Source organism: Gavia stellata, chromosome 12 (genome assembly GCF_030936135.1).
Source record: "Gavia stellata isolate bGavSte3 chromosome 12, bGavSte3.hap2, whole genome shotgun sequence".
In the NCBI taxonomy this organism is placed as follows: domain Eukaryota; kingdom Metazoa; phylum Chordata; class Aves; order Gaviiformes; family Gaviidae; genus Gavia; species Gavia stellata.
Window position 1 is genome coordinate 8,862,905 of NC_082605.1, and position 24,115 is coordinate 8,887,019.

Genomic DNA, 24,115 nt, shown 5'->3' on the forward strand with positions numbered 1-24,115 from the left:
CATGCCCAGGCAGGGCAGCACATCTTGCTCATCCTCTGTAGCTCTGACACCACAGTGACGGGCACGAGCCACGTGCCTTGCTAAGGTGACAAGGGCACCTGGCTCACAAAGCCACCAGCTTTCACCTGAAGGCTGCCAGCACTGGACAGCCACAACAGGCTGCAGCCCCTCCAAAGCCACCCGTCACTGTCCCTGCAGGGACCCACCACCACCCTCCCCTGCTCCACACCCGTCTCGCTGGGCAGAAAAGCGCCAGTACCGCTCGGTACAAGGCACGGTGTTTTTATTCACGGTCAAAGCAGGCTCTGTCCCTCCACCAGCCTGTCCCTTGCCAAGACCCAGGTGGGGTGGCTGGAGAGTTCAGACCAGTGTGCTCCAGGCTGGTGGGCATCACCAGTGTTGCTGGGACAGGGCCGCAGGGTGCCCGGGCACCCTCAGAAATGGAGCTGGACAAGGAAGCGGATCCGGCACTGGCTTTCCTGGTAGATGAGGTACTCGCTCTGGCTGAAGGAGGAGTCCTTGTAGGTGGGCATGGGGATGGGCTTGCCCTGGCACACCAGCACCTTCTTGCCATCCAGCAGCACCTCCTCATCCTGCGCAGGGTCTGGGCGAGAAGACACCCCCCAGCCACCATGTCAAGCCCGAGATCTGGCCTCTCTCTCCACCGGCCCCGTGCCCACCCCAGGCCCACAGACCCCACACCCCTTCCTGCTCCAGGCTCACCCGGCTCCGTCTGGCCGCAGGCGAGGACACTGTCATAGCCAGCGGGCGGCTGACACAGCGTGGGGTCGTCGCAGGTGATGCGGTAGGGCTTGCCCAGGGCCACCTCCGTCAGGAACATGATGCCAACCCTCTTGGATGTGCAGCCCACTGCCATGGGAGAAGGGGATGCGGATGATGGCAGCAGCCCTGGCGTTCCCATCTGGTTGTGCCCAGGCCACCCCGGCACACAGGCACTGGCTGCCACGTCAGGGAAGTGGCTTGGCATGCCCAGCAGCTGCCTGGCAGGGGCTATGCAAAGGTTCCCACGAACTCCGTGGGCCCAGGGCCCTCACCGTAGCAAGCTGACTTGCTGTTCTCGGAGGCAAAATAGATGCCCTTGCCCACGCGCCCGCCTGAGTGGGGCATGATGCGCAGCCCACTCTTCAGGATGGCCGCGATCACTGCCACGTTGGTGCCATGCCAAAGCAGGCGCCGGTGCTCCAGGAGGTCATGGGCTTTGAAGCGCTCATCCTGGAGAGATGCAGAACTAAGGGCTGTCCACGGAGGGAGAAATGGGTGCCCAGGGATGGGGGACTGCCACCCAAACCCCCCAGCACAACCCCAGTACCAGGCTGGAGGGGCAAGGGAGTAGGTGCTTGTTTGCCCCTGGCCAGCTGGGCTCAAGCCCCCCCTGGGTGGAGATGCCCGGAGCCCTAATGCAGACAAAGCTCCATCCTGGGGGGCAACCAGGGTTTCCCACCTGCGGGACAGGGATAAGCAGCTCCTTCTTCTCACCTCACCGTCTCGAGCCACCTGCCAGATGTTGAGGATACGGACTTTGTGCCCGGTCTGTGTCACGTAGTTTTGGATCAGCTGCCAGGGAGGGAGGCGGGAAAGCAGTGTCACCACAGACAGCCATCCCAGCAATTCCCACAGTCCCCCTGGAGCAGTGGGGACCTTTGTGGTGCCCACAGGCCTGGCACGGTCACGGAGCACCATAGCACAAGTGGCACCTGGTATTCCCGGGAAGCCGGGTCCAGCAGGGAGAGCTGGCAGCAGAGCAAGGCGTAATCCTGATCCAGCGGATGGACAACTTCCTCCTCCTCCTCCTCCTCCTTCACTTTCTGTGCCTGCAGGCTCTGTGCCACCTCGATGTCAGCCAGCACCTGGCAGGCACAGAGCAGGGACATCCTTACCGCTGGTGCTGGGCACTGTGCCGGGGTGGGGGGGAAGGCACGGGACGGACGGGGGGGACTGGACAGACAGGGACGACACACCAGGGCAAGACCAGCCTCCTGCCAGCAACTCCCTGCGCCACAGGCTGGAGCCCTTCTTGGGGAGGGATGCCACCCACCGGGTGCCCTGGCATCTCACCAACAGCATGTCCTTCTTGGCACGCAGCAGTTCAGGGGAGTTGATGGGAGGTGGCCGTGACCGCCCAAAGTTATGGGGGACAATGGTGTAGAAGCGGGAGGAGAGGTCGTCCAGGCGAGCGGCCTGGGGGGGCTGCTCCCGCAGCGCTGCCTCCAGCTCCTCCAGTGCCTCAAAGCCCCTCGCGATCTGCTGCTTGCTCAGCTTCCCCAGCGGCATCTTCTTCACGTCTGGCCGGGGCAAGATGGGAGGGCGCAAGTGGACCCATCTGCCCCACTTGCCCCACAGCTGCTTCCAAGAACCTCCAGCATCAGCACAGGCACATGCAGGCACCGGGCATGAGGGGTCCACCGTCCCACCAGGTGCCAGGCTGTCAGCAGGGATGCTCTAAAATCCACCAGCACCTCTGCCCCGTTCACCATCCCACCTGCATCCCCCGGCCGCAGCCCCCAGACCCACCCCATTCCACCTATCACCTCCTACCGATATTCATGGTCTGCATGGCATCCCGGAACATGTCGCTGCTGAAGATGAGGGACACCAGGTCCTGTGTGGCTTTGTCCAAGGTGCAGGGCAGCACCCGCTGCTTGCAGACCTTGTCCCCATCCGTGCCATCCACCTGCAGACTCCCAACATCACTGCGCTGCCTGCGAACCCGCGGGAGGCTGCGGGGGCACGGCACTGGGGCTGCCGGTACTGGTGGGGAGAGCGTGGGTCCCAGGCAGCAGAGCGACAGGTAGGCTCTGCCTCTGCTTTCCATGACATGTGCCACCCAGATGCTCGTGGTTCTCGCTTGGGATGTCCTCCCACTCCATCTCAACCCATTAGCCCCAGATCTCCACCCATGGGCTATTTCAGCTCACACCCAAGCCTCTGCCGAAACCCACCCCATCCTGCTGACCCGGTTGGATGTCCTGGTGCCCAGTGGGCCAGGGGTGGGATGTGAGGACCACCCCACCGCGGTGACATCCCGGCTGCCCGGCACACTCACCCTGAGGGCAACTTCCACCTCCTGCCCGGCCCCCGGCTGCACCTCAATGAGCGTGTACTTCCCTGGCTGGGCAACAAAGTTCTCCCTCGACACCCAGCTGTTCTTGGTCTTCTCCTGAAACTTCTTCTCAAAGTCCTTCTTGGCAGCCTCCAGCGAGGCAGAGGTCATGAGCTTGGACTGTCCCACCTCCCCCTGGCAGTGGACAGCAGTGGTCAGGACCCCCCTGCATCGCCGCTCCACCAAGCCCCATGCCGGGGGGAGCAGCCGGGAGCAGGGAGCCTGCGATGGCAGGGCTGCAGGGCAGCGAGCAGGAATGTGGCAAGCCACTAGCACCGGGACTGGGGGTCCCTTCAGCTCAGGGAGACACCCCAGGACTCCCTGCTGGGCTATCACGTTCACTGTCACTGCGGTGACAGGTGCCATGTCCCCTGGCCAGGCTGACCCCGTTGTGTGAAGGGAAGTCCTTGAAGCCCTCCCAACAAGGAGCTATAGCAGGGCCACTTGGTTGCTTGCTTTGGGACTAGGAACAAGGGATGGGGTCCACCAGGTTCATCCCCGACCTTTGGGGGTCCCAAGGCAGGGTGGGGACAGCTGGGGAGGGAGGGACGAGCGGTGCCAGGGTGGACTCACCACACGGCCCCAGCGGCTCCAGACACTGTAGGCGCCATCGTGCTCGAGGAGCTGGATGATGTAGAACTTGTTGTTGTTGGTGCTGATGTTGGTCTGGTTCAGGGTGCAGTCGTAGTCCTCGTAGACCTACAGCGAGTGGCATGGCCTGGGCTGGCACCTGGGCAGTGTTTGGGGATGGGGGAGGGTGCAGAGCTGTCCCAGCGGGGACACAGAGGGGTCTGCAAGGAAAATTGGGGCTGCCCCTGTGTCAGCAGGGCTGGGGCTGCCCTGGGACTCCCCCATCCCTCCTGCCCAAGTCCCCCCATCCCAGTCCCTCTGGGTACCCCAGCCCTGCTCTCACCCGGGCACCCGGCACCGTGCTCAGGGGGCACAACCCATCGATGGTGGTGGGAGGCTTCTCCTTGGGGGCAGTTTTCAGGGCCGCCAAGGTGGAGCTCCAGGTGTCATCCTCCTCTCCGTACTTCGCTTTCTTGCCCTTGCCGTCCGGCTGTTTCGGGGGGGATGCATGGCGCTTGCAGGCCATGGCTGAGCTGTCCCTGTGGGGCCAGCACAGCCTTAATCCCCCAGCAAAATTCCTGGGGAGACCAGAGCGGGAGGCGAGAGATGCCAAGCTGCCCTTTTGGGAAAGTCCAGCTGGGCTGTGCCTCGTTTTCCCTACACCTCCAGCCTACAGCCGGGCTGGAGGAAGGGATGGGACCTCTCCGAAATGTCTCAGCCTTGCCCCTCTGCTTGGGGTGGGGGGCAGAGCCCCTCAGCACCCTCCAGCAACCAAAGGAGCCCAAAGGGAAGACACAGCCCAGTGATGCAGAGCTGAGGGGGAGCACGGGGTGGGCACAGCTGCTTGCACAGCAAACTCAGGTCAGAAGAGCTGGAAGAGGATAACAGTCCGCCGGAGGGTTTGGGGAAGCTTGGAGAGCCCTGCCTGGCCACCACCACCCCTCACCAGGGGGTAAGAGTGTGTCCCCAACCCGTACGAGTGTGTCCCCAAGGCTTCCCTAGCCCTGTGCCCCCAGGGGCATGCAGTAGAGGAAAGCATGCAATGCCCCCCCCAAACATGCAATGTGCCCCACTCCCAAATTCCCCCCTAAGCCCAGTGAAGGGGTGCAGCACCCCACAGGTCAAGGGCATGGTGCTTTGATTTGGACACAGCGGGGGCTCAGGCAGCCCCTCATCTGCTGTGCTCCCCCGGTCCCAGCCGAGCAGGGGGTGCTGGGTGCAGCAAAGGGGACAACAGAGCGGGGAGCAGCCATGTCCTACCTGCTCCTGCTGCCCAAAGCCGGCGATCCCAGTGCCAGGCACAGCCTCTCCCTGCCCTGGAACCTTGGGGCAGGTCGGGCAGCCTGCCTAGAGGCGAAACTTTTTCCCTAGGCAAGAGCAGGCAGCGCCCAGGGGTGACAGCGGAAACAGCTGTCACGCCCTCGGGGAGCGCATGCACCCTGCGGCAGCGCCTGCCTGCCTGCCTGCCAGTCCCCGGACAAGGGGTGACCCCGCCGCCGGCTGCCCCTCCAGCCAGCAACCCCTCTGCCATGCTCTGGGACAGAGAAAACATTCTTGAAAGGGTTAAAGCCTGCATCATTTTGCATGTTAAATCTTTTTTCTTGGGTCCCTGCCAAACAGGCAGAGCTGAGGATCAGGCAGGGAGGAGGACCCGATGCTGACATTTGAACATGTTTTGAAGAGTTCGCAGCAATTGCTGCCTTCTCGTCCCTGCAAACTGCCCTGCTGTAAGAGGCGCGCAGCCCCGGGCAGGAGCGGCTGCGCAGCCGGTGGGGACGGGTGGCGTGGGCAGGAGGCAGAGCTGCCCTTCCTGCTGGGGACATGGAGGGGACGATGATGCTGGAGCCGGAGCATCGGTGACTTTGTAGCTCCTGGGCTTGGCCATGTCAGCCCGGGGCAGCACAGGCAAGGGGACAGCCACATGTCCTCCCTTGGGGGCAGAAAAAGTGACTAGTTTTACTGAGGCAGGTACTCCCCCAAAGGGACTGCAGCCCACGGAGGAGCTGGGACAGGCGCGGTGAGCAAGGAGCAAGGAGCGGCAGGAGGAGACCAGGGGCACCCGCTCTGCGTGCACCCGCTGCCTCACCGAAGGGATGGGGCAGGACTGAATGTAGGGTGGTGAGAACACGGGGAGTGGAGACCACGAGGGAGAACAGGAGGCAGTGGCTGGCATCAAGCCTGGGGAAGGAAAGGTTCTTCCCCGAGCGCTCCCTTTTCTTTAGGTCGTCTTTGCTTCTCCATGCCTGGATCCATAGGTAAAAGGGTGCTTCCGTGTGCCCACCACCCTCTCCGGAGTTTCCCCACTTCTATAGTCAATGGCTCGATGTCCAAGTGGAAAGAAGCGGCGTGCCTCAGGGGTCCATACTGGGACTAGTACTATTTAATACCTTGGCAGGCTGGAGGAGCTGGGGCTTTTCAGCCTGGAGAAGAGAAGTCTCCGGAGAGACCTTACTGTGGCCTTTCAACCTATAGACAAAGATGGAGACTTTTTACCAGGGCCTGTAGTGACAGGACAAGGGGCAACAGTTTTAAACAGAAAGAGCATAGGTTGAGATGGGACGTAAGGAAGAAACGTCTTGTGACGAGGGCGGTGAGGCACCGGCCCAGGCTGCCCAGAGAAGCTGTGGATGCCCCATCGCTGGAGGAGCCCAAGGTCAGGTTGGACCGGGCTTTGAGCAACCTCATCTAGTGCAAGATGTCCTGGCCCAGGGCAGGGGTTGGACTGGGTGATCTTTGCAGGTCTCTTCCCACCCAAACCACCCTGCGATCCCATGCTCCACAGGAAGGCACGGCAAACGAGGGAGAGCCGCAGCCAGGAGAAGGGCCGCCCCCACCCCGCACTACAACTCCCGGCGTGCCCCGCGGCGGGCCACCACCCCCTGCGCCTGCGCACCGCTTGGAAACTTCCAGGCGGCGGGCGCGCTGCCTCCTGGGTAGAAGACGGCCAGTCACTTCGGCGCCATTTTGTGGCGAGGGAGTGAGGGGTTGCGTGCGTGTGTTCGGCGCTTTGTGGTGGCGGTTGGCGCTGCGCTGCGTCTTTGCGGATTGTGGACAGCGTCATGGGCTCGGACAAGCGGTAAGCCTGGGTGGGAGGGCGAGGAGAGAGGGGAAGGAGGGATGGAGAGAGGGGAGGGGGCGGGTGGCCCCGCGGGGTGGGTGATAGTGGGGGCCGCTGCGTGCTCTTCTCGTTCTGAGCTCGGTCCGGTTTGCCCTGCAGCGTGAGCAGGACAGAGCGGAGCGGCCGCTACGGCTCCATCGTGGAGAGGGAGGACCGTGATGAGCGGGAATCCCGGAGCCGGCGCAGGGACTCTGACTATAAGAGGTCCAGTGAAGAGCGGCGCGGTGACCGCTATGATGATTACCGCGACTACGATAGCCGGGACTACGACAGCCGAGACTACGATAGCCGCGATAGCCGAGACTGCCGGGACTACGACAGCCGGGACTACGACAGTCGCGACAGCCGGGACTGCCGGGACTACGACAGTCGCGACAGCCGGGACTGCCGGGACTACGACAGCCGCGATTGCCGTGACTACGACAGCCGGGACAGCCGCGATTACGATTGCCGGGACTACGACAGCCGCGATTGCCGAGACTACGACAGTCGCGACAGCCGAGACTACGATAGCCGAGACTATGACAGAGACTACGATAGTCGCGACTATGATAGCCCTGAGGTGAGTGTAGCGGGCGAGCCGGGCTGGAGCGGTGGGTGCCGCTGCAGCGCGGGGCTGGTCTGGCCTCCCCGGGGGGGAGGGAATGGGCCGGGGCGGGCGCTGATGGGCTCGCCGCTCCCAGGGTTGGCATCCCGGGGGTTTGCTAGGGCGAAGGAGGGGGGGGTGGGATTTGAGCTCGGTGTTCTGCCCGCCGTCGTCAGGACCAAACCTGAGAAAGATTCTCGTATGGGGAGTTGGTGTTTTTACTATGCTTTGTTTTTATGGCATTGCGGGGGCATGCCGCTAGAAATTGCGGTGGTTAATTCTGGGTGCTGGCTTCTCAGAGGGAGCGGGAGCGCAGGAACAGTGACAAATCAGAAGATGGGTATCATTCCGATGGCGACTACGGAGAGCACGACTACAGGAACGACATTAACGATGAGAAAGAAAGCAAAACCATCATGTTACGTGGCCTTCCCATCACGGTTACAGAGAATGATGTAAGTAGCCAGAACTACTTTGCTTTTTTGCAAAGTCTGCTGCTTTGTGTCAGCAGGTCTGTATGGTAGTCGCTGCTGCCATTTTGTTGAAAGCTGTATCATGGTGGCCCCCTCTCTAACACGTTGGCCGCACTGCCATTTTGAATCCTAAAAGGATATAAACTGTCACTGTTAAGTAACAGAGGTCAGTTGAATGTTAAGCGGTTTCTTTCATACGGAACAATCTGTGAATAGTCTTTTTTCATGCATGTTTGGATGCTTTCCCTAAAAGGGGGTTTTAAACTACCTGCTCTTTTCTGCTTTTGCATATAGGAGGGGAAAAGGCTGATTATTTTCTTCCTCCCCCACCTGGGGAGAGCGAGGGGAGGGGGAAGAGAGACAGAGAGGAGGTGCTTACTTCCATTTTTCCGGGTCTTCATTGAGGCCAGAAGTTCTGACTAGAGGGGTTACACACAGACACTGAGCTCCTCAGCTGTGGATGGCCTTGCACAAAGCTGCTTTGTGTGGGTACAGCTGTGGAAGTCATAAAATGGCTGCTGTGGAGCTGACTGAGCAAGTACAAATGGTTGGTTGGTACATGGTTATCTAACTTTTTTTGATAGATACTGAAGGTGTTCAGCTTTGAGCTTTCTTTTCTTACTATTTTTAAAATTTTTTTCTTCCTTGCTGGATTATTTTGATAACCAAGATACAAGCCTACAACTGTTACTGGAGGGGTGGGTGGGAATCCTGTAAAAGCTGAGCTATTCCAGTTTGTTTTCAGGCAGACTCCTGCTCTGCCTCCGAGATCTTTGTGCATCGATTGCTAACACAGAGAATCCTTTTGCACCATTTCTGCAATGGAATTTTTTTTTTTGCTTTGTTTTTCTTGATTATTCACTACCCTCCTAATACTGCGCATTCTTTTTAATCATTGTGTGCTGGTCTAGTATTTTTGCAAGTGCTTGATTGAGTTTATGCTCCTGCATCCAAATGAGATAACCCGGTCAGACATTACACAGAACATTTTGGAACAGTTTTTGTTTCTGACGTGTTGATGTTGTAGCTCTACAGTTGTGCAAATAACTGTAGCATAGTATATAGGAAAGTTTAATTCTGGACTCATTTTTTAGAGTGTAGATGATGCATCTTGGAACTACTAGTTGTTTTCTTAAGTTAACATTATTTCGACACCTTTGATTGTACACATATTTTTCAGCTTTTTCCACTTTTTTCTTGGGGGGGGAAAAAGCTACTTGCACTGAAGAGGTCGGTTCCAGTCAGCATGTAAACGGGCAGCTTTAGATCAGTTTTGAGTCTGAGCAGCCCTGTTGTACGTAATGTAGCTTGAGTTCTGTAAGAGCTGCTAAAAGCCTTTTGTCTTCTGCTCTGGCATTTGCTAACAAATTTGTTAACGTCTCTTTTTCCTACATGCCTCTCCGCAGTAATTTATGTAGCTTGTGCCACAACTTAAGCAGCTTTTTTATGACTGAAGAACTGATGTCTCTTCGGCTTGTTCTTTGGCAATGCATTCTTCGCAAATCTACTTTATCCCCTGAAAAACAGAGGGGGAACTGTTAGAGGATGAGAACTGTAGCATGAGGCTTAAGAATACATACATCATGGAGCCTTGTAGTATAGCATTCTTGTTTTTCTTTGCTAGGAGCCAGGGGTATTTAGATATGCAAGGAGAGGGATGCTAGCAGTGTTCTTTATAAAAACTTCAGAGCACGCACAGTATTTGCCAAATCTTGCACAAATAACCTTGGAACACAAGATCGTGGTGATTCAGATTCTGGAGGATTCTGTGGTCTAAGTGAAGGCGACAGTTGTTTTAGTGTAGCAAAGGATTATGTGGGTTCTCTGGTGCTTATCAGTCTCCTCTTAGGTTCTCCCTAAATGTTTGCTTTTTCTCTGAGATAGTATTGAGAATTTTATGTTTCTGTGTACTTCTTGCATGTACTGTAAGGTAGGTCGCTTCTGTGACTGTCGTAGCTGTCTGCCAAGATGTGAAAATTTAACTGTCTGATTAAAATCTCACACAGATTCGGGAGCTTATTGAGTCCTTTGAAGGTCCTCAGCCTGCAGACGTGAGGCTGATGAAAAGAAAGACAGGTGAGAGCTCTTAATCCCGTTTTTGACATCACCTTCCTCTTACCCAGCCCAAAAGAGTATCCAGAATTGTCCCCAAACTGCAAGCACATGCAATAAAAAAAAAAAAAAAGGTTTGCCATGGCTAAGGAATGTGGCTTTTTGGAAGACTTTTAGATAGCTGGTCAACATGTTAAAAGAAGTCTGTCTACAGGGGTTTTTGTTAACAGGTATTGGTAAGTAATACTAGTATAAACCCATTTAATAGTATGTAGTCTGTTGCATGGTTACCTTTAAACATGGATTCAAATCGAGAGAAATGTAGCCAGTTAAGGGAGCTTGGTTCCTTGCCATGGCAAAATAACGAGCAGATCCCAGCAGTTGACGTCGCATTTGTAAAGCTGCTTTGTCATGAAGTAATGAAGCAGTTGGAGAGAGATTCACCTGTTTTAAAGGAACTGACTAACACAAGTATCCCGTCTATATCTGAATGCTGTCTCTAGGTGTAAGCCGTGGTTTCGCCTTCGTGGAGTTTTATCACTTTCAAGATGCTACCAGCTGGATGGAAGCCAATCAGGTTGCTTCACTCACCAAGTCTAGATATTCCTGAAAATGGAACAAGTCTGTACAGTTTTAAAAAAAAAAAGGAAAAAATAAAGGTGGAAGGAGTGGTTTGTTCCGTAACAGTGATTTAAAAGAATAAAAGCTTTGTATATATTAAAATTTGTAACAGTAGGACAAAAATACCAGGTAACATTAGGAGAGGAAATTAGCTATTTTGAGCACTCCCTGGTAAAATGTGCTGTTGTTTTAAATTACTTGCTTTTGATTTAATTGGCTCATGAAGGTTTAGCAAGTGGTCCTTAAAAAATCCTAACTTGTTTTCACCTGATGTTTCCTTCTCTGTTGCCAGAGAAAGCACCAGATCTCTGCATTACATTGGTATTAACCCGGAAAGAGAAGTGCCAGTTCATGGCAGTAGTGTGTTCCCCCAGTGAAAGAGGGAGAAATGGCTCTTCTAGAGGAAAAGCACATTTGTTCCAACTAAATCTGGTAGAGAGTGAGTTCTCACACACGTGTTATGCTGTGTATTTTGGCTTTTTTTGAGTATGACTTGATAAGGAGCCAAAATGCAGTAAGAGTCCTCTAGTTTCTTTGCCAGTGAGATTTTCCTATTACACTGCAAACAGTTTCACCAGCTTTTGCTCCTTTTTGAATATTTATAATCTGTTTTAACAACAGAACTTAAAAATACTCTCAAAGTGAGCAAAGTATATCAAGCCTTTTTTTTTTTTACAACTGAGTATTTGATGTGAAGGTCCCTGGGCAGCATGAGGAACGGTGTTCCGCTCTGTTATGCATAAAGAAATGGCACCGTAGTGGGATTCATAGGCAGTTGGTTCCAGCAGATGGAAGTTGTCGTGTGCCTTATGGGAAACGTGAAACGCTATTCCAGCATACCATGGGTGATTTCCCAGCCAGAGAGCAGTGTACAAATTCTGCTTTCCTGACATGCTGCTCAGTAGGGTTGGTGGATGCAGCGGAAAGATTTATATCAAGAAATTAATGCTGAGCATATTTTCAGAAACAAGATAATTTTAATATATACAAAGCTGTCCTGATGCATAATTTATTGAAATATATTCAAATTCACTCCAGTAACCAGCCACCCTAGTAGCAGGGAAAACGTAGAATCTCCCCAGCAGCCCGGTTGCTGACTGTTAGATGAAAGAATGATGTATTGCAACTATGCCAGCAGTTTTGTTTCTATGTGTGCATATCCAGTGAGTGCTGGGCCCTCCAACCCTCCCTCCTGCCGGTAGGAGAAATGGCTTTGCCCTGTTTAGTTGTGCAGAATGTGACAGCCTTGTTCATGCTACATGCTAGATCTGTGTCAGACCCTGTTATCAGAAAAGCCACCGGTCCTGGCACTTCTGTGGTATTTCTGCAGTAAGCCAGCCTGCTATAAAAATAGTTCTATTAAAATGTCTGGGGTTTGGCCTCTAATACACGCTTCCTCAGACGTACTTCCACCTGTTTGACTAAAATATGTTGATGGCCATGTTTTGAAAGGGCATTCTGCATACTCGCGCTTGGCAAAGTGTGAGGCTGAGAGTCAAGGCTTCTTAAATAGATGTAAATTCCTAACTCCTTTAAAGTCAGAGTGACAGAACGTGCTGAAAGCATTATGAACTTTTCCTACCCCTGGAGAAGCTTCACTTGCAGTCTAGTTACTCATTTTGGAGAGCTCCTGCCTGAATGAAGAACACAAAGCTCTTGTGCAGGCTTCCAATTGAACTGATGCATTAGTCAAAGGAAACCACTCTGAGTTACATTTCAGTTGATGGCACTTGTAATCCATCCTCCAAGAAGTCTAAGCAGGGTCCCTTTGGGAGGAATTACTGTATTTTCAAAGGGACACTTCTGAAGAAAGTGCTTGGAAAAGTAATCCAAATGTGGTTGCTAAAAGGTCTGGGGTGTTTGAGTAGGGGAAGAAGTGAAGCAGTCACATAACGACATATTTAAAAAGTCGCTCAGTGCTATACCAGAAGTGAATAGAAATGTGGGGGCAAAGAGACTCCTAAAAATGTGTTAATCCTGAACACAGCAGGTTAGGACTTTGTCTCCTTCGAGACACTTCCTGGTTCCATGTCAGCGTTTAGTGTTTGGCAGCTTTTTCAACACTCCCTGATTCCGTTTATCTTTGCTCCACATCCCATTCTCTTACTGCCCTCGTCCTCCTCTCTGCAGGATTGGATGGGCAGGGTGTAGGTGGCGGTGGTTGTCCTCCACATCCTCCCCATATGTTGTCCATTTAATTCAGGAGCACTGATTCCTCCGAAGGGTGCTCTGCCATGGGAAAATGGACATGTGTGCCTCGATACAGGAATAATTGAAACTACTTTTCTTGCAGAAAAAGCTGGTGATTCAAGGGAAGCAGATTGCGATGCACTACAGCAACCCCAGGCCTAAATTTGAGGACTGGCTTTGCAACAAGGTAGAGTGCATGTTTTTATCGGAGAGAGTTTGTCTCGGCCTCAGTGCTCTTCACTGGCTCAGTGGTTTGAACAAAGTGATACATGATTTGGACCTATTTGTGCTGCTGCTCTGTATGACATCATAGGAATACTAAGACACAGGAATGAAAAGGTTTTGTAGCTTTGGTGGCAGAGTAGATGGAGTAACAGAGGTGTTGCCCCAGGAGACACAGACATTGGGCAGTGAGCTGTACTAGAGTATGAAATCGTTAGGTGATGACTAATCTAGTGTTTGAATTGCTGCTGGTCTGCTACATGCTGCTGTGAGCTCCTTGTTTGGACACACACACACCCCCCACCCCCAAAGTGGAGATGATTCACCAAGAAGAAGACCAGGCTGTTTTGTCAGGCTTGAACTACGCTTTTTGCCCATAAAGATAACTAGGTTTCCAGCCTGTCTTTCCTTTAAACATTGTGCTTTTTGAGGTAGTTACTATGCCCAGGATTGTAGGTTGAAGACCACAGAGTTAAAGTAACTAAATAATTCAGGATGACTAGGGAAAAGGTACCTGGGATGTTCTGAAAAGCAGCTGTGATACAGACAAGGGTGGCTTTTGCTGTTCTCGATTGTTCTGGTGGGTTTAGCTTTGTTATGTTAACTTCGTGTGAATGTCTGGTTTTCGTTATTGTACAGCAAATGCCAACATTTTTACAAACTACCCGAGTTCTTACTAGGCTTCTCTTGTTCCTCATAGTGCTGCCTTTACAACTTCAGACGGAGGCTAAAATGCTTCCGCTGTGGAGCGGACAAATTTGGTACGTTACATTGATCTCTTTGGCTGTGTTTGATTTTGTGGGAAACTTCCTGTCCTATGTAGGAGACAAAAGTTCACTGTAGGTCCTAGGCTAGCCTGTGAAATGCTGAGTTTGAGTGAATGAGCCATATTGTGACTAAAATATTTTCCTCTTCCTATGAAGATTCAGAACAGGAGGTGCCACCTGGAGCAGCAGAAGCCGTTCAGTCTGTGGATTATTACTGTGATAGTAAGTTATCTTTGACTTGAATGTGAAATATAAACACGGGTACTAAAAGCCTTCCTGTACCTCAGACTGCCCACTGAAGAGCTTGAAGTACTCTGGAAAGCTGTTATGTGCACAGCTAATGTTGTACTTTCTTTTCTCCTCAGCCATCATTCTCCGAAACATTGCTCCTCACACAGTAGTGGAATCCATCATGACTGCCTTGTCTCCGTATGCATCTCTGGCAGTCAATAATATTCGTCTTATCAAAGACAAGCAGACTCAGCAAAATAGAGGCTTTGCGTTTGTGCAGCTGTCTTCTGCCATGGTGAGGGCCTTACTGATGCGTTGCAGAGAAACAGCTTGTTAATGAGCTTCTGTGGCTGAAGCATTTAGAGCCTTTGAGCTGTCTGAAGGACCGCCCCAGTTCACTGAGGGTTAATTGACACTCAGTGTGTCAAAGCCTTTCATCATTAGCTGCAGTTTGGAAAGAAGGTGGCAGGATGTTTGAGCACATTGGAAAGCTATTGTTGTAGCAGAGTGCTGTTCTGGATTGAAGGCTAGTTTCACTCTGGGATCGTGTTTTGATCAGAAAAATTAAGGGCTGGGCCATAGAATGTGTGAGAAGATGCCCACAGAGTTGGGCTTCTTCCACCTTGAGAAGGGGGAGGAAGAGGATCTTGCTGCTCTCTGCAGCATCCAGTGGGAGGGTGTAGGGACAGCAGACACATACTGGTTTTGAGCCTACGGAGGGATAGAACAGTAGGCAACAGCCATACATTGAAACACGGGAAATTGCAGTAAGGTACAAGGAAAACCTTAACTGTGAGGGAGGTCAAATACTGGCACAGGGTCCCTGAAGGGTGATAGAATCTCTGTTCTGCATATAATAAACTCGATCAGCAACGTGATCTGTTTGGACCTGCTTTAGGCAGAGTGGAACAGTTTTTTCTTGGATGAAAATGGGTGCCTGATCTCAGTCTCTGCTGGCCTCCCTTTTGGAATAATTTGGGGCAAACATCTGCTTTATAAATCTAAGATCTTACAAGATGTTTAATATTCAGTGGTCCAGGGAAACCTGCATTATTTGCACGTGGGCTGTGATTGGTCCCATTGTGCTTTTCTAAGTGTGTATAGTATGAGGAGATGGAGGTGTTCTTACAGCTTTATCTGTTTTCAGTGGCTGTATGTGAAAAGCTGGAGCTTTGGGAACTTCTGAATCCTCCTCAGTAACCTGCCTTTCATAATAATGAGTATTTCTTGTTGTAGGATGCTTCTCAACTGCTGCAGATTTTACAAAGTCTTCAGCCACCGTTAAAAATTGATGGCAAAACAATTGGTGTTGACTTTGCAAAGAGTGCCAGAAAGTGAGTTGCGATAGCAGTTGATTTTTTTTGTTTTTATCCCCCACCCCCTTTGTATTAGAGATTTGTTGTTGTCACACGGGCTTTAAAGATTACTGTCACTCCAAAATTTTGCTTCCCTTAAGTGTCTTGTGTTGCATGCATCCTGCTCTTCACTGTGTGTGAGGAGAGTGAAAGCAGTGTTTCCTACCACCCCTATTTCCAGTCCTCTGAAGATAACACCGTAACTGCTTGTGTGCACAGCATGCTTGTTTCCTTGGAGACCTAGTGGCTTGTTATTGACTGTACAACAATGAACCTAAAGTTCTTTTACTTGCCAAACAGTGCTTTGGCTCATTGATTACAATCAGAATGTTTTGTAACTGCCAAGAAATCCACACGTAAGGGCAGACTGTACCTCCTTGCATAGGGAGAGGCTTCAGAAAAAAGCAGTACTTAATCAGATGCATGATTTTTGTGGTTACAGAGACTTGCTTCTCCCAGATGGTAACAGAGTCAGCGCCTTCTCTGTGGCAAGTACAGCCATTGCTGCAGCTCAGTGGTCATCCACTCAGGTATGATTTGGAGGCTGTTGCTCATAGTCTTGCTTTCCTGAAAATGAAAACATAACACATGTAATTTCACTGCTGCCCAGTTGCTTGGTTGAACTGACCGAAGCTGCTATGACAGATCTGCTCTGACAGTTAAACTGGAGCCTAAGCAGTGTTGAAATTCTTAAATGCAGTAACTTACCTGACCCTGACAAAAATCACCTGCTCAAATTTCAGCCACAGACGGGAGAAGGCAGCAGCCTTGACTACAGCTACCTCCAGTCAGGACAGGATGGCTACACACAGTATGCTCAGGTTAGTAGTGGCGGTTGTGCTCTAACCGGTAGGTTGTTGTAATTTGGGTATCTGTTCATCTTGTGTTGTCATGCATTTCCCTTCACAGTACTCCCAGGATTATCAGCAGTACTACCAAAATCAAGGAGGAGTGTTGGACACAGACGGAGCTACCATATCAGGTAGTACTTCTGATGTGTGGGAGATGCTGTTGTTTGTAATGATAGTTTTGCAGTAGTGGTATTTTACCTTAGCCTTTATGTTAGTTTGCTGGGTAAAGGGAGACTTGGCTCATGTTGCTCTCAGGATATCTGAATGAGTAACATGTTACTAGAGAACCATAACAAATTTGTTCAAGTGGGACCTCTAGTCTGTGAGATGAGAGATCAGTCTCTGTTTCAGACTGCTGGCAAAAGGCTTGAACTCATGAGAACTGTGTAAGCAGCTCTAGACAAATCTTCAGTGCTAGCAGCTGTCAGAGGCCAGGAATCACTGACTTTGGGAGCAGAATATTTCCTCCTGAAAAGGAAACCATTCCTTGTCTGGGTAGAAAATACCCACTGTGTATCTGTCTCCTTTTGAATGTTTATTGCCTTGTTTGGCTGCTGGAGCTGGAATTAGGAGCTGAAACTGTAAACAAAGTAATTTTAGTCCTAGGATGAAGTACTGTTTTACAAATTAGTTGGCTTATCTGTTACTGCTCTCTGTTGGCAGGAGCTCCGGTCACTACCACCACAGCTGCAGTTGTGTCTCAGAGTCCTCAGTTATATAATCAACAGACAAACTCTCCTGACTCTCCGGTAATTACAGCACTAATTACTCTGTGCTTTCAACACCAGGGTTGTGTGGGATATCTGGCTTAGCTGTGGCCTTTGCTCTTTAAAGTGGGTGGTACAGCAAAGCTGCTGAGTGTCAGTGGGGTTAGTCACAGTGCTTGTGATCATAACTCACCTGCCATTTCTTCTCTGTGAGGTTTTGTTCTTTATTAAAGGTGAGTGCTAAGCAAGCATACTGGTAAAGAGGAGCTAGCTGTTGTGTGCGTGGTGTGAGCTGCTCATGCCTTGGCTTGCTGTCCTTGTTTTCTTGTGCCTCAGTGACAGATTTTCTAATTGAGGTTCCTGGTTTTGGGTCTTTTTCAGACACAATCAGCACCACCTACCACTAGCACTCAGGCACAGACGGCTCCCCCGACTGGCGTAGTCCCTGGAACAAAGTACGGTAAGCAGTCAGGAGTTGCTCTTGGGACAGATATCTGTCACTGTATAGCAAGATAGAGACTTGGCTTTGGCTGAGCGCTCTATTGCTGTATGTCAGTGGTGAAGCTGTCTCTGAAGAGTGTATTCTGCACGAGTGATTAAGAGCCCTTTACAGGCACGTCCGCCATCGTGGCTGCTAATAATCTCAGAATTTTACCTGAAATGTAGAAAGATACCTGTCTGAAATTGACTGGAATGACCATGTCCCACACTTGAATTTTTTACAGCTGTCCCTGACACTTCTACCTACCAATATGATGAATCTTCAGGATATTATTATGATCCTGTAACAGGGCTCTACTATGATCCTAATTCCCAGGTAAATACAAGTTCTTCCCACCTGTCGTAACTGTTAAGGTCCAGTAGTCCCTTCTGTCTCATAATATGAGTAAAATTAACTTTCTGAGGTGCACAAAATACTGAACGTAGCACATAGCTCTCAGCAGTGTGCCTAGGCCTGGGACTAGCCCTTCATTTTTTTCTCTCCTTTAATTTTTCTCCCAGTTTGGCCCATGTAGGATTAGCACTTGTTGCAGACACTGTAACCGAGCTATTTCATTGTGGAGTGCCCAGCAAAGTGCACCTAGCTCTGGGCTCTGGTGGGTTGTTTCTTGGGGGAGGCAAAAGGTTCTCCATAGTGCTGTTGGGCCGAACACTTGTGTTTAGGGACAGAGGCTTCAGCCACTTCATGCCTTTTGACTCCTTTGTGGAGTCTGCAGAACTTGCTTGGAGCCTGCAAAACACCTTCCCATTTGATGCAGTAGTCTGAATCAGACAGCTTGCTTGGGTTCTCCCTTGGATGCTTAGTTTGTATGAGGCATTTAACTGTCTGACTCTTTTCCTCTCTCCGGTAGTATTACTATAATGCCTTAACCCAGCAGTACCTTTACTGGGATGGCGAAAAGGAGACCTACATGCCTGCTGCAGAAGGTATCACATACCAACAAACAGCTACCGCAACCACCACCAAAGAAGTGAAGGAGAAGAAAGAGAAGCCTAAGAGTAAAACAGCTCAACAGGTAAAAGATAAAATGGGATCCTAACTGGGCTAAAGTTCTCCTTTTTTATAGCAAAGGAAATCCTAGGTTATTTGGTGGGGTGCATGCCTGCAATTTGCAGGCAGCGTAGAGGGCTGAGGAGAGGTGGAGTTGGCAAAGTTTCAGCGCAGAAATAAGCTGTGCATAGGAGGAATGCGTATGGAATCATGCCAGGGCCAGTGGGAGTATAACAGAGCTGTCACTTAGAGGATTAGATTGATAAGAAGGGTTCATACAGTGAAACAAGCAAGCTGCGGTGTCTTTGAACACTGTATAAAGGGAAACAGCTGCACTACATCCAGTGTCCTGTGATTTAAAAATAAAAGGTAGTGGGTTGCCTTGTTCTGGAAACTGTGTGCAAGATTGAATCTGTGTCATAAGAGATTGATAGCTGTATGAGCAAACCACTCTGCATTTCAGATTGCTAAAGACATGGAGCGCTGGGCAAAGAGTTTGAACAAGCAGAAAGAGAACTTCAAGAATAGCTTCCAGCCACTGAGCACCAGGGAGGAGGAGCGGAAGGAGTCAGCGGCTGCAGATGCAGGCTTTGCCCTCTTTGAGAAAAAGGTGAAGGTGTTGGCAATAGTGTGCAGCGGGCTGTGGTATGGCAGAGAGCTGGGTGCTCATGGCATTCTTGTCTCATCCAGGGAGCTCTGTCTGAGAGACAGCAGATCTTGCCAGAGGTGATGAAAAATGGGGACGATGAAAATCCGCTGAAGGTGAGTATGAGATACCTGGCAGAGGTATTCCCAAAGATTACTGGTAAAGCACTTTAGAGGAGGTCTGGCAGATACTTGCTTTCCAGCCTGGATTTCCATAGCATCATCTGTAAAAGCTTGTGGTGGTTACAGTGATCCGATGCAAGTGCAGTAGGGTGGGTGACTGAGCTACGCTGAGAAAAGCTGTGATTTCTTCTAGCCTGAAGAGCGCAGTTGAGGTTTTGAGGTTTCTAAAAACTCTGTACTCAAATTGTTGTTTGGCTAGTGGGAACGAAGTCTTGCAGCCACTGTAGTAGTTTGAGTTGCATTTCATCCTTAGTAATGAGAGAGCGATGCCTCTCCTGTGCAGTAAACACATCTCCAGCCTCTGTGTTCTCGTTCTGGGCTCTCCTCTGAACTGTCGTGACGCTCTTGCACTCCCCTTAACACTGTCCTTCTTTTCCAGCGTGGGCTTGTGGCTGCCTACAGTGGTGATAGCGATAATGATGAGGACTTGCTGGAAAGAATGGAGAATGAGGAAGAGAAGCTGACTGACTGGAAGAAGATGGCTTGTCTGCTGTGTAGAAGGCAGTTCCCAAACAAAGATGCTCTGATTCGGCACCAGCAGCTGTCCGACTTGCACAAGGTAGTTGCACTATGCTGTTAGGAAGGTACTTGGTTGCCATAATTCAGTGTGTAAACCAAAGCTATGATGCGTGTTGCTGTTTGAAAAAGTGGTCCGCTTAAAGCAAAAATAGTTGCAGGTGGATTGTTGCTCTCCCAAAAGTCAGCTACTTACGTAACAAGAGCTGTTGTGCATTTCATGTTGTTAATGTGAATCTTTTCTTGTTTCAGCAAAACATGGATATCTATAGGAGATCAAAGCTTTCAGAGCAGGAGCTTGAAGCCTTGGAGCTGCGAGAGAGAGAGGTCAGTGTTGAGATGAGCAGATGAGTAGCTGACGGAAAACCTGCACAGATGATATGTTGAGCTCTCCTTATCCTGACAAATGTCACTTGAGATAATCCTTGTAAGCCAGCCCCTTCTTGGGTCAAGGTTCAGAGCTGTCCTGTTACGTGGAGAGAAGTGTCCTATATCCCACAGCTACTGCTTAGCAGGGAAGGGTCCTTCCACCTCAACCCAGGGCTGCCAGACTGGGACCAGAAACCTTTGAGTGGCAATCAGCAGCTAATCCAGCAGGTGTTGGGGCCGGGCCCTTCCTGCCCCAGTGCAGGCTCTGATGTGCTCCAGGGACTTGGTTTGAGGTTCTTTTTGTGGTGTTAGTCAAGCCAGGTTTTAGCATGCTGCAGCAGGCAGCTTTCTATAATAGCAGGCATTCAGCTTACTTTTGTCTTTGAGCTATGGAAGTATCTTTAAATTGGTACTAAATCTGGTTCCCTCGTTGCAGATGAAATACAGAGACAGAGCGGCAGAGAGGCGGGAGAAGTACGGCATTCCAGAGCCCCCTGAGCCAAAGCGCAAGAAGGTCTATGACGCTGGCACAGTGTATGTATCCAAAAGCTACCCAGCGATTGCTTCAATACACAATGAGCAATTCGGTTAACTAACTACTTCTTCCTGCAGTAATTACGAGCAGCCGACCAAAGATGGCCTTGACAACAGTAACATAGGCAACAAGATGCTTCAGGCCATGGGCTGGAGGGAAGGCTCAGGCTTGGGAAGAAAATGTCAGGGCATCACAGCACCCATTGAGGTGAGTAGAGATGGATGCTTCCTTGATGAGGTTTGTTGTCTTTTTTTTACCCAGAAGCACTCACTGCTGAAGATCTGTTGTGGAAGAAGGTGTGCCATCCACAGCAAAGCTGCCTCAGTTCACATTAGCTCCCGCTCCCGTTTGTCCCATCGGATGCTAAAGCTGGTGCAGAGCTGGGACTCGGACAGGCAGGGCTGGGCTTCCTTCTGAAGTTGGCGCTGTGGCAGTGGGCCTGCACTCGTGCTGTGTGCCCTGCTGCTGCTTAGGGTGGGCTGCCCTCCTCCAGCTGTTGGCTTCCCTGGGTTTGTCTGTGCTCTGGGTTATGCTGTCAGGAGCTGTGTTCTGCGCAGTTTCATTTCGGCTGCTGTTGGGCTGGGGTCGGAGCAGTGTGAAGCCAGCAAGCATAGGATGTTGTGTGCAGTCTGATCTCCCGGTGCCGGTATTTATGGCTGCATGGGATCCCCAGGGGAGCTCGAGAAGCTGGCTGGTCTGATGAGTTTGTCTGTGGTGTCCTGCATGGTGGTGTGGCTTCTCGCTCAAGCTGAAGTGTGTCTCTCTTCCCTTGCAGGCACAAGTACGAATGAGAGGAGCTGGCTTGGGAGCCAAAGGCAGCTCCTACGGTGTCTCCACTGCGGATTCATACAAAGATGCGGTGCGGAAAGCCATGTTCGCTCGCTTCACGGAGATGGAGTAATGCGCTCTGGCCCGCAAAGCACTCGTTAGCCAGAACTGACTGTTAAACTCTGTAGCCTTGGTGGCCTGGCTATATTCTGGTTATGGTTTAGAGTTGGCTATTTCATTCCCTTGGACTTTCTTCCCTCTCGGCATGTAACACTTCCATGAGCAGGTTGTCCGAACTGCCCCGACTTCATGCTGGAGAGCTCCTCGTTAGACCAAAGGGGATGCTGATCTTTATACGGTCCTGTATATAGTGTAATGTATTTTGTGTTTGGAGCGTGTTGTCCGGATGCCACTCCTGCCCTCCAGAGCAGGGGCAGGGCCTGTTAGCTGTGGTTTCACACCGTCTCTGCTCTCCTTTTGTTGTATTGTCTGTCTGGTTTTTTTGGAGAACTTTCCTGTACATTTTGTATGATACATCTTTGTATAGACTTTTTGAAGACTTTGATTCTAGTTGCCAGTTTGGCTCATTTCCAAAAGAAATACATCCAAAAATTATCCTATTTCTGTTTCTCAGTGGGTGAATGAAGAATAAGTTGCCAGTGCTACTTGTCCTTTCTGTGGTTCTGCTTCTTCCTTGATGAGACTTCATCCTGGAGTCTCTCCTCCATGCAGCACTCCCCTTGCCTACTTCTTTTCATCTCTGCGTGGCGCTGTGCCTCGTTCAGTGTCTCTCACAGCTTCAGCGCGGATGCTGCCTGGTGGAGGACCAGATCTCCTTGCGTCCTTTCCTGACGCAGCTACGGGAGCGGGAGAGCACCAGCAGGAATGCATTCTGTAGCTTGCGGGTCCTGCTCGGGAGACCCTGGCTGTTACCAGTGGGTCCTTGGGTGGGTGGTGGGCTGACGGGGAGGGTGGCCAGCCTGTCTGGTGCCTCTGGGGGAGCTCTGAGCCTGGTGCAGGGTTTCTGTGCTCCCCCTGGGCTTGCCTCGGCCTCCCTGGTGCAGTGGCAGGGAGCTGCTGGAGGCTGGGAGGTGGCGAACCACCTCCTCTCCCAGAGGTTTCCTTCTGCAGCTGTTCGGTTACTGCCTTTGTGTTTCTCCTCTGCCTGTGCTGGTGACCGGGGTATCACCCTTGCGTCCTCTTCCCGAGAGCCAAGGTGAGGAGAGGAGGGCTCAGCCTTGACCCCTGCCATGCTGATGCCTTGGCTGTGGGCCGTGCTCAGCCTCCTCAGGGAACCTGAGCCAGGAGCAGTCTCTCCCCATGGAGTAGCCAGGCTCGCACTGTCCAGGTGGGCATAGGAATGGTTTAGGATGGACCCCTTCTTGTGCGAGGCCCTTCTGTGGGTTGAGGCCAGCTCCTTGTGGCTGCCTTTCAGGGGTGGGGTGAATCCCCCTTTCTTTGCTGCCAAATGTGCCTCTGGGCCTTGTGGCACGGGCTGGCCACAGCCTCGTTTTTGGGGGATGCCTGGCTTGGGAAAGGAAACACTTGGGAAACCCTCCACCCCTGCCTCGGGCGCCGCAGCCTTGCATGCGGGACTGCTGCGGGCTGAGGACCGGTGCTGGGCCACCGGAGAGGGGACGGGGTCTCTCCTCGTGTCCCGGCCGGCGGGAGCCGCGGTGTGCCCGGGCCGGGGCCGGCTGTGCCGCCCGAGCCGTGCCAGCAGGCGGCAGGCGTGGCCCGGCAGTCGCACGCCCTTCACAAGCGCGTTGCCTCCGTGCGCGGCTGCCCCAGCCCCGCTGTGGGTCCGGCCCCAGAGGCGGGTGCCGCAGGGGCTCCGGGGCAGGATGGGTGCGGCCACCCGGACTCGTTGTGAGCGGCTGGAGCCGAAGTCGCTGTGCCAGGCTCGGGGGGAGAGTGGGCGCAGGGCTGGGTCCCAGGATGCGGGATCCCCTCTTTGGCTCCGCAAAGGAAGCCAGGTGGGTCGAAACAACCCGAGCGTGCCAGTTCTCTGCCTCAGTTTCCCTACAGGGTCATGGCTGGGGGAGACAGGCCTGGTGCACTGCGACGGGGACCCCTGTGCCCTGCGGCAGCCTCCCCCCCCTCCCTGTATGTCCTCACGAGCAACGCAGCAAAGTGCTTTGCTGCTCTGGGCTGTAAACGGGGAGGGGGGGTGGTGGGGTGGGGGGTGTTTCCCAGCAGGTGGGCTTGATGGGTCGATAAAGTGCATTTCTGCAGCTCAGCTTCTTTCCAGCCCATCGATCCCCTTCACAGCGCATCCTCCTGACGAGGGGCAATGCCCTAGGCGAGGAGGGGGGGGCTCCGGCCTGCTCCTGCCAGGCTCTCTCCCTCTTTGCTGCGGCAAAATGCTGCCCCAGTGCCAGGAGCTGAGCCAGCACCAGTCGGTACCTCCAGCAGAATGGCTGTGGTGCAGAGCCAGGAGCACGCTGTAGGGGCACAGGGTCCCCCACGGCCTGCTCCTGGGGACAACTGCTGGAGCGGACTGCCCAAAGCAGGGCCCCCTCCTGGGGCAAGGCTTTAATGAGGGCCCTGGGGTCGCAACCCACCCCTCATGCTGGATGGGTCAAAGCCCCCTTTCTTGGGGGAAGGCACTGCCCCTGGGTGCCCAGGGAAAAGGAGAAGTGGTGCTGTGGGGGGCATGCAGCCCCCCCACTCCCAGGCATGTCCTTCAGTCCTGGGGCCAGGCGCTGGAGCAGGGCATGGAGGCACCAGCGCCTGCCAGCAC

The 24,115-nt window shown here is 52.3% G+C and overlaps 2 protein-coding genes across 3 annotated transcripts; one reads left to right on the plus strand and one right to left on the minus strand.

Moving 5' to 3' along the window:
- Positions 1 to 272: 272 nt before the first annotated feature.
- On the minus strand, positions 273 to 5,070 carry PARP3 (poly(ADP-ribose) polymerase family member 3). The gene is made up of 11 exons (XM_059823579.1): positions 4,952 to 5,070; positions 4,035 to 4,230; positions 3,695 to 3,820; positions 3,065 to 3,256; positions 2,557 to 2,692; positions 2,077 to 2,303; positions 1,716 to 1,868; positions 1,498 to 1,575; positions 1,056 to 1,233; positions 724 to 870; positions 273 to 604 (listed from the first exon to the last, which is right to left on the minus strand). Exons 2-11 carry the CDS (start codon positions 4,215 to 4,217, stop codon positions 435 to 437), a joined length of 1,590 nt encoding a protein of 529 aa, XP_059679562.1. The 5' UTR covers positions 4,218 to 4,230; positions 4,952 to 5,070; the 3' UTR covers positions 273 to 434.
- Positions 5,071 to 6,654: 1,584 nt separating this feature from the next.
- RBM5 (RNA binding motif protein 5) lies at positions 6,655 to 21,992 on the plus strand. Of its 2 annotated transcripts, none has more exons than XM_059823565.1 (24): positions 6,655 to 6,767; positions 6,909 to 7,371; positions 7,695 to 7,850; positions 9,875 to 9,944; positions 10,424 to 10,497; positions 12,835 to 12,918; positions 13,654 to 13,714; positions 13,877 to 13,942; positions 14,086 to 14,246; positions 15,188 to 15,285; positions 15,749 to 15,836; positions 16,050 to 16,127; positions 16,216 to 16,288; positions 16,821 to 16,906; positions 17,246 to 17,324; positions 17,590 to 17,681; positions 18,217 to 18,381; positions 18,820 to 18,966; positions 19,047 to 19,118; positions 19,564 to 19,743; positions 19,953 to 20,027; positions 20,506 to 20,603; positions 20,682 to 20,811; positions 21,380 to 21,992. In XM_059823565.1, exons 1-24 carry the CDS (start codon positions 6,751 to 6,753, stop codon positions 21,503 to 21,505), a joined length of 2,739 nt encoding a protein of 912 aa, XP_059679548.1. In that variant the 5' UTR covers positions 6,655 to 6,750; the 3' UTR covers positions 21,506 to 21,992. The 2 variants fall into 2 exon arrangements, with proteins under 2 accessions (XP_059679548.1, XP_059679549.1); XM_059823566.1 differs by having other exon boundaries at positions 6,909 to 7,069; positions 7,690 to 7,850; positions 16,216 to 16,291; positions 16,824 to 16,906.
- Positions 21,993 to 24,115: the final 2,123 nt, after the last annotated feature.